Source organism: Cyprinus carpio, chromosome A25 (genome assembly GCF_018340385.1).
Source record: "Cyprinus carpio isolate SPL01 chromosome A25, ASM1834038v1, whole genome shotgun sequence".
Classification (NCBI taxonomy): domain Eukaryota; kingdom Metazoa; phylum Chordata; class Actinopteri; order Cypriniformes; family Cyprinidae; genus Cyprinus; species Cyprinus carpio.
In genome coordinates this window covers 13,442,501-13,451,243 of record NC_056596.1, presented here as the reverse complement: position 1 = coordinate 13,451,243, position 8,743 = coordinate 13,442,501, and the positions used below count along the sequence as shown (strand labels likewise).

Genomic DNA, 8,743 nt, shown 5'->3' with positions numbered 1-8,743 from the left:
TTGCAAAGATTTGTTTTATACAAACATGAACTTGGCTTAAGTGTGCGTTTATTTAATTAGGCTTAAATGATTAAATTAGTGGCGGAATTTGAACCAAGATGCGGCTCTTGACCTCTGGCCATGACATCTGAATCGTTATTTATCCCTAAAGCAACTATCTATAAGCGCTGATGTCGACAAACCGTCGTCATTCACAAGAGATATTTTATCGGAATCTATTTAAGCGGTCTTAATTTCAGTCGATTTAATGGGCTGTAATCAGGATCAGATCTGAACACGGTTTAGCAATTAAAAATCCTCTAAGATTGGAAATTTGACAGATAATTATTAAATTCGCATTTTCTGAAAGGAAATAGCTACCATTAACCTACTTACAAGACAGCTAAAGAATAGTGGTAATGTTTTAAGGTATAAGCTTAAGTTTAGGCTTTGGTTATGTTTAAATTAAATCTTGTAGTCTGTCTTTACGAACAGAATCGAGGAGTTTTACCCAGAACTGCCTCTCACAAACCGCCTCTGTGCAGTGGAAAGGTGGCTATAAATTGTTAAATAGATGTTTAAAAAATGCCTATTGAAATTAAATAACCTATGTAAATATTATATTTAAGTATTTAATCGCTGTACGATTTTGCTGTTAGATTTTGAAAAAAGAACTCTGTGACAACACCTCAATTCAAGATTTCAGATTTTAAGGTGTATTTCCTAAAGACCCCTTAATATCGCGTAACTATCGCAGTTTACCTGTTTCCTATTGAAAGAGGCAGCTTGAGAGGGACATGGAAACGCCAAAACATCTGTCGGAATTCCCTTTTTTCAGATACTAAAGATTAACTTATTAATAAAGAACGTTATAGGTGTGTGTTTATGGACATAATGACGTACTACACACGTCATGTTAGCAATGTCCTGTGAAAATTCTTAACACCGGGTGTTATTTAACTACATATGTAACCAATCTTTCTTGGTGTATAGGCCTATAACACTAACAGTTGAAAAAAGAGCGGACATTAAAAGGTTGTCACTGTTAATAGCATACTGCTTTTTGCATAATATATGGAGAAGTATAGGCATAGCCCATCTGAATGATTTCACATTCTAGTCATTTTCAGGTGTTGATGGAGGGAGGGGCGTTGTCATTTTAGAGACCATTTGATTGGACAAAAATCAGTAGTGCGGGATGAGTCATCAATAATGTTGTTCTCTTTTCAGGAAGAAATAGAGTACACATTAAATCCACATATTTGCTGAATCCACTTATTTGCTAAAAGTTTAACAGTTTCTCAATATACATGGACTAAAAGCCCAGGCTCTTATAAGTCAAACATTTATTAAAAACAAGAACTAGATTATAATTATAAACAAACCAACGTTTGAATGCCTGAATTAGCCTAAATGCAGAAAAATAACTGAAGCAACAGAAATGAATAGGCTACAGCGCTGTCTTACAACTGCCTGTCCTTCAGAGAGTTTCGTTATCTGACACACCGGGATTATCTTGCCACAATGGCCCGCAGTGATTTTGGTCTGATCTTCTGGTGTCCAGCGGCTATCTGCTGCCTCAGAAGGAAAATAAACCCTGGACATGCAAGGGTGCGTTTGCCGAAAGGGAGTCCCGTTAAGAGAAAAGTGGCTTCGGGTTTGTTGTGCTTCCATTCAGTGGATCTTTTGCAGGTGATGCCGATCCCTGTCCTCCGTCTAGACTCACAGCTTTACGAGCAACACGAGATTGATCACTGCTACGGGAGGGGTTCAGTTACTCATTCGGTATTCGCTTGACACGATTTTTAGAAAGATAGATGTAGGCGATATATTTATTCGTAGCCTCCGATCAGAGTTGAATGTGACAGATTAGGGATCTGTGATCAAGTTATGGCCTCGATATGTGAGTGTGGCTTTATTAGTTATTTGTCAGCTGTGTTATAAATAGGCCTATCACTTTTACGAAAACTGTCTCTTTTAAAAAACGCCATTTTGGTGCTCAATAGTCTCAAAGGGTCCATATATAATTCGACAGGGGAGAATTAGAAGCGTATTCCCAAATCAAAGAACAAATTCATAATTCTGTTCTTTATATTCAGTATTACAGTCCAAAATTTTCGTCTCTATATCTAGAATCTCAAAAAGGAATAGTTTAACCTAACTATTGTCAAAAAAAGTGGCCTAATAATGCCCGTCTGTATAACTGGATGAAAAAGCATAATACAAAATACAATTTCCAAATTCTTGTCAGAATAAATTCAGATATCACGACACTGATATTTGTTTCATTATTTAATTCTGTTCACGTTGCTCTTTTTCTTAGATCTTTGGACAGTTATTTCCAGTCCAGTAACCATCCTTTGTAACTGAAGTGTCTCTTGTTATAATATAAAAAGATATGTAAAGGTAACATGATATGGTTGTCTTTGCATGCAGGCTTCCTCAGACATAAACAGCATTTAACGTCGTTTATTTAGGTAATTTCTCAGTTTTTGGTATGGACGGTTGTCCTGACAATAAATAACAATAACTTACTTTTTTAATTCGCGAAGTTTATACAATCTTTCCTCCATTCTTTACGATAAAATATTTTACAGCTCAGTTTTTATACATCTTCGGAGAGATCATGCGCATTAAGACAAAAAATGATTTTTGTCTTATAATTAAAATACCACTTGTTGATAAAGCTATACAATGATGGTCTTGAATAAACACCGTTAAGACTGTTGTTTCGTAAGGATGACAGTGGTCCATAATCAAAACCAAAATAATGTGTTCATATTCCGCAGGACGTCCTCGATATACGGTCCAAATGCTTTAAAAACAGTTTTGTAACACGTCTGGAAACCCCAAAGTCGCTTGGACAGGCTCCTCCGTTTGGCAAACTGTTTAAATCCATCTCGGTTAATCCCTTTTCCGATTGAGGCGGTGAGGTGATGGGTTTTCATGCAGGGCGGGTGAGGGCATGCTGGGGCAGGAGTCCTCCGGTGGGCTCTCACGTCTCCACGGGACTGGGCACCATGCTGTTGGGGGTGTCGGGTAACTGCGATGACAGAGAGGTCACATCACTACCAGACGAGTTACCCAGCGAACCCGACTCGGAAAATGACACCTATAGAAAGGGAGGAGAGTTGAGAATCAGGGATTAAATGTCAGTTTTACATACGATTTGCAATTGACATTTACAAAAGCCTACACAACTTTGGCATGCTGTTAAATAACAGACAGTATATAGCGTACAGAAAGCGACAAGTGTGCGAATTACAAGTGTGGGCTCAACGTTCAAAGAAAATTCCGTTGGAAATTTCGCGCCATCTGTTAGCAAAGATAGTAGCCTAGCCTATTTTCGCGCACTTACAAAGAAACAAAAAAGAGTCAGGTTAATCGTTTTAACTACTTTTCTCTTAAAGTAATAAAACTTTTCTCTATTTTCTCTTAAAGTAATAAATAATTACACTAGATTTTGTTGATGTATCGCCTGATATAGGCCTACTGATCCTAACTGAAAATGCTATGCTGATGCTCAGACAAACTTGTGTAGGTAACTTTAGTAGCCTAGTTATTAAAACGTGTTAAAACCCTGTAAAACGAATAGGCTATATTAAGTCATATGTATTTCTTCTTGTAAGTAAAAACAATTAGCCTACAATACAGTGCTCGCTTGAACTTGAGCAAAATTTAAATAATTCCTGAATGCTGGCTAACGCCCCTCAAATCCAATATAACAATCCGCAGTCCATTGTATTGCTTTGAAAACGTTTAAATTGATCATTTTGATTTAAAGAAGAAAAGTCGGCATGGTAGGCCTTGTAGGCCTAATAAATGTCCGGGGATGGCAGTCCTCACCAGCTGTTGGAAAGCAGGCTGGTCCAGGTCACTCTGTAAGGCAAATTCGCTTAAGGCTTTCCACGGAGGCTGATAGGTTTGAACCTCTACAGGATTTCCCTGGACTGTGGTGTCATGTCTAATCGGGCTGCCTGCCACCAGAGGCGTTCCCGTGAGACCCTGAAGATTCTGCAGAAAGGTAGAGGAGAGACCTTAGCGACACATAGCTATCGCATTTCAATTTTCAAAGACGCTTAATACTTTGGGGGGAATTTCACAGATGTTCATAATCTTTCAAACATCACAACAATATGCGAAAATATAGTCTATCTCATTTGTAAAGTGTATATTATGAACAACGATAGATAGATAGATAGATAGATAGATAGATAGATAGATAGATAGATAGATAGATAGATAGATAGATAGATAGATTTTTACAACTAAAGGTTCTTTATTGGCATCAATAGTTCCAACATTCATGGAACCATTCTGTTGCACAAAATGTTCTTTATAGTGGAAAAGGTGCTTTAGATTATTAAAATGTTCTTCACACTAAGAAAAAAACTTTCTTTTTATTTTAAGAATTGTTCACTGAAAGATAGTTCTTCTGTGGCATCGCTGGGAAAACACAGTTGGATATATATCGCTACTGGCTAAAGCTAGACTAGACATCGTTCACAGGTCAATTTAAAAAACAAATGACAGACGAGAACTAGCCTGTTACCATAAGAAGCCGAAAAACGAGTTATGTAACATCAATAACATTTTTAATCTCCAAAATAGATTGAAGCCAGTTCAATGATAAATAATGAAATTAGATTCTCTACTAAGGTGCTCCAGAAAACACTGAAGAAACTTTATTTGAAGAGTACAGAGTCGACACCGAAACAAGTCGAATTAAATCTGCTTGTAGAGATATTTTTCAGTCATTAGGGTTGCTTGCAAAATGTATACTCCTACCGTTTTGTCGCTGTGTTGCTGTTGCTGTAGTTGTTTCATAAGAATGGACCTCTTCTTGTCTTTGCAGCGTTTGTTTTGAAACCACACTCGTATGACGCGTGGGCTCAGGCCGGTCATTTCCACGAGCTGCTCTTTCATTAGCGCGTCCGGTCGCGGGTTTGCGTTATAACACGTCCGGAGAGTGTGAAGCTGCTTTTCGTTTAATACTGTCCGCACGCGCGTGGTCTTCTCAGACTGCTTATGAACGTGGTTCCGGTGAGGTGGCTGTCGAACTGGCACAGGTTCTGCGAATAAAAGGCGTATAAATCACTTTTCGGCTTAAGAGGACATTTCATTATTCAGACACACTACAGAAGAGCACGTTTAGCCTTGAAGGTTAAATTGTGCATACACACATCGGTCTGTAGCCAAGTGCGTGTCAGTCAAAACACCATGGGGGTTTCAATATGCTCTCAACTTTGCTGTATGTGCAAAATGTTCAAGGTTCGACATAGGATATAAAAGTATAACATGCAATAAGTGCACGATATTACAGAGTAATAAGAGGGTTAAGTAGTGATACAGAATATTCGTATGGTTTAATGCTGTTTAAGCTTTAAATAAGCCAGATATCAAAGAATTAGACAGTTCAACATTTACACGGGTTATTTTAGTCAATTCATCTAAAAGCAGCTTTAGCTCGAAATGTAAATTTGATTCCTAATCAATAATGTATTTACCGAAAAAAGGGCATTTTCTTTTCTGATAGGTTATCTGATATTTCACAACGCGAACAGCCAACACTCAAAATTCTGTCTATATAATAACAGACCTCTTGATTTAGAAGATCGCAATATTACTGCAATTTCTTTTTATTAAAACATAACTAAGAAAAACGCTGTTCAGTAGGCTAGTTAACCGCTGCGGGCATAATTTCAAATCATTATGCCAATAACCGGTTTCAGATTAATTTCAGGTCATGTTAATTCAATCAAGAATATCCTCAAACAGTCTCAGCTAGTTACAAGTCTGCCATCAGGGATTGAAAACAAATATGTTCAAACTGGCCTGCAGGCACAGAACACAAGCTACTCGGTTCAGTCTGTAAACACAGAATATAAAACAGGAATCTCACACTGGTAGTAACTGTATTATTTCACAACGACTAGGCCTATAACAACAACGACATAATTAGTGTTATTTTATTTATATATTATTATATATAATATTATGTAATATATAGCCTAATATTATTATTGTAATCATATATTAGCCCACTATTAGCACCCGGATTATGTAATTCCGAGTTCCCGAAAATAAAGTGTTACTTAGGCACTGTAATTATTATCATTATTAATATTATTATTTTAAATAATAGTATTATTACTGCTACCTGGGATGTGCAGGGGCCTGTTGGAGTGAATGTTTCCGGGACTGATGGGGCTCCCGGCGGAAGTGCGCTCCATCAGCAGCCCGTGGTCCGCCCGGCAGAGCAGCTCCTCGTCCCGCAGAGAGAACTCATCTCCCGGGAGCAGATGCCTGCTGCACACCGAGCATCTGAAACACTCCATGTGATAGACGTTATCCCGGGCCCTCATCACCAGGTCACTGCTGCAGAAACCGATGTTACATTTGGCGCATTTGATCCCGAATAACCTGCAATTTCCAGAAGAAACCTTTTCTAATTTTAGTGTCCGTTTCCAAAATCGTTCAGCCTACCTCAGCTTGATATTACAAGGCCGAGAAACACGGACCGTACACACAACGATAACTCTTTTCTTTAAGCATTTAATGAATGATAAAAGTAATAAGGCTACACATTATAATACATGCATTTATTCTTCTATTAATATACGTAAGCACAGTGACGCATTTATTCCTGGGCGCAAAACAGTTTAAAAAGAGTATACATGACAAGAGTGTTTGACAATAGTTTTGATGCATTATTCTTTACAATTATACCTTATACGTTATAGTGTAGGCTATTATATCTGAGATTTCATACTTATAAGAGCATGCAGTTGATATCCTATAATAAGATTTAGGCTATTAGACAAAATGAACACATTATATTGCATCACCAAGAATACCCTTACAGGCTTTACAAAAAGTATTAGGCTACCAACGGAATTATATTTTTTTACAAAGCAAACTTTAAGACAAAACTGAACAAACACCGGTACTAGAAAACAAGCATGACAAGCCTAAATCAAACAAGACTGTAATATGTTAACCAAACACTCTAGCCATGAAATATTTAGAACATGCACTCGGAATTTTGCTGAAAAGGAATGACAATTTCCGCTTAATATCTTAGCTATTTACAATTATATTACATAGGAGCCTTTACTATAACATAGCCTAATGTAATAAAATAATTGTAATCTATAGGCTACCTTTACCTTCGCAACACCAGCTTTTTATTAGTTAGTTAATGGTAAAAACACTATTGCAGAGCTTTCCCATATCTCTAGATCTGTTTGGGTCAAGAATCTGTGAAGAAGAGGGCCTTGACGAAATTCCAAAGCTGCGAAATCACAAATATAGAGTGGCTCGTACCGTACGTAATCTCTCTTGCAATACGTCTTGCCGTCTCGGACGAAGCAAGTGCACGTCTCGTCCAGGTACTGACTGCATTCTGCGCACTTCAGACAGGCTGCGTGCCACTCCAGGTCCGGGGACACTCGCAGGATGTACTGATCATGTATGTTATTTCTTCAGCATACTAAAATGGTGGTTATTGAATTCTTTTGTTGATGGGGAGAGGGGGTTTTTGTGTACAGACTGCTGCACTATTATTTCCCGCAAAACACCAGCGTCGTGTAAATATATACAAAATTATACATTAGAGCTCATGTTTCATGCATGCATCCTCGTTTTGAATGTCGCTATAGACCACAAAATGTCAATTCCTTCTGTTTTATTTAATTATAATAGTTCGTGTTTTTGGCTGCACCAAAAACTGTTTGCAATAAGTCATGCTTTTATTCATTTATTTAATTTAGGACAAAAATGATAGCCAAAATATAATTATAAATGTAATAGCTTTTGACATAATACATGTCAGTATTGTTTGCAAAACGGTGTAAATTAAAACTCTTTTTGCATAAACGATATTCAAACTTCTTGTGCAATGATGAAAAACTTGTAAAGTAAACATCCAGCACTTACTTTTTGAATGATCCCCCATATCACCCAAGAAAGAAGGATGGGGTAGAATATCCACCATACAGGAGGGTTAAGGCAGAAAGGCTAGAGATGAGGAAATGGAATGGGAAACGGCCTCGTCCCGAGCTGACTAATAACTTCTGGCCGAAGAGCCTGTGGGAAGAGCAACACACAGACACGGACTCTGACGTCACCGGGCCCTGACGTCACATGCAAACCTGGACCCACGCTCGCTCCCGCGAAAATCAGCAGCCCGGCGTGGAGATCCGACCACGGGAAATGTTTTGAATATCGGATATATATTGCAGATCAAACTCCTACTTTTATCTGTCCAAACATAACTGTGAAACAGAACAAAGTAGCTACTGCAGTGAACGAGCAAACACGAAAAGTAGCTGAAACTCATGAAACAGTGAATCTTTTAAGTTCAGTTTAAGAACAAGGTGTGTGCAGTAAGTGTTTAACGTTATGAACGAACATATTAACGTTAAAGCCTTTTCTTTTACACCAACAGGCTAAGTGAAATGTTTTGCGGGTTTAAACTGCTTTTGATTAAAGTTGCCTATAACATAAAATAAAACTAGAATAAGGTTTTAAAATATATACTAGGCTAATTCATTTAAAAATATTCTCCAAAATTAGCACTCTCTCAAAAAAAAAAAAATATATATAATAAAATAAAATAAAGAACTCATATTTTGTCTTCGTTGCTTTGAAAAATTTCCGTATGGGTAATTTAATTTATGAATATGAATTTAAGTCCATGTGTTCTAGTGAGCCCCCTCCTGGACGTCAAAATAACATCACTATTGTTTGATATGTAACATAC

At 37.5% G+C, this 8,743-nt stretch overlaps 1 protein-coding gene across 2 annotated transcripts; it reads right to left on the bottom strand.

Moving 5' to 3' along the window:
- Positions 1-603: 603 nt before the first annotated feature.
- On the bottom strand, positions 604-7,975 carry LOC109108122 (insulin gene enhancer protein isl-2a). Of its 2 annotated transcripts, none has more exons than XM_042715616.1 (6): positions 7,905-7,975; positions 7,306-7,461; positions 6,137-6,402; positions 4,768-5,051; positions 3,826-3,993; positions 604-3,091 (listed from the first exon to the last, which is right to left on the bottom strand). In XM_042715616.1, the coding sequence occupies exons 1-6, from the start codon at positions 7,973-7,975 to the stop codon at positions 2,975-2,977; spliced, it is 1,062 nt and encodes a 353-aa protein (XP_042571550.1). In that variant the 3' UTR covers positions 604-2,974. The 2 variants fall into 2 exon arrangements, with proteins under 2 accessions (XP_042571550.1, XP_042571551.1); XM_042715617.1 differs by having other exon boundaries at positions 607-3,091; positions 6,140-6,402.
- Between the last annotated feature and the right edge of the window lie 768 nt (positions 7,976-8,743).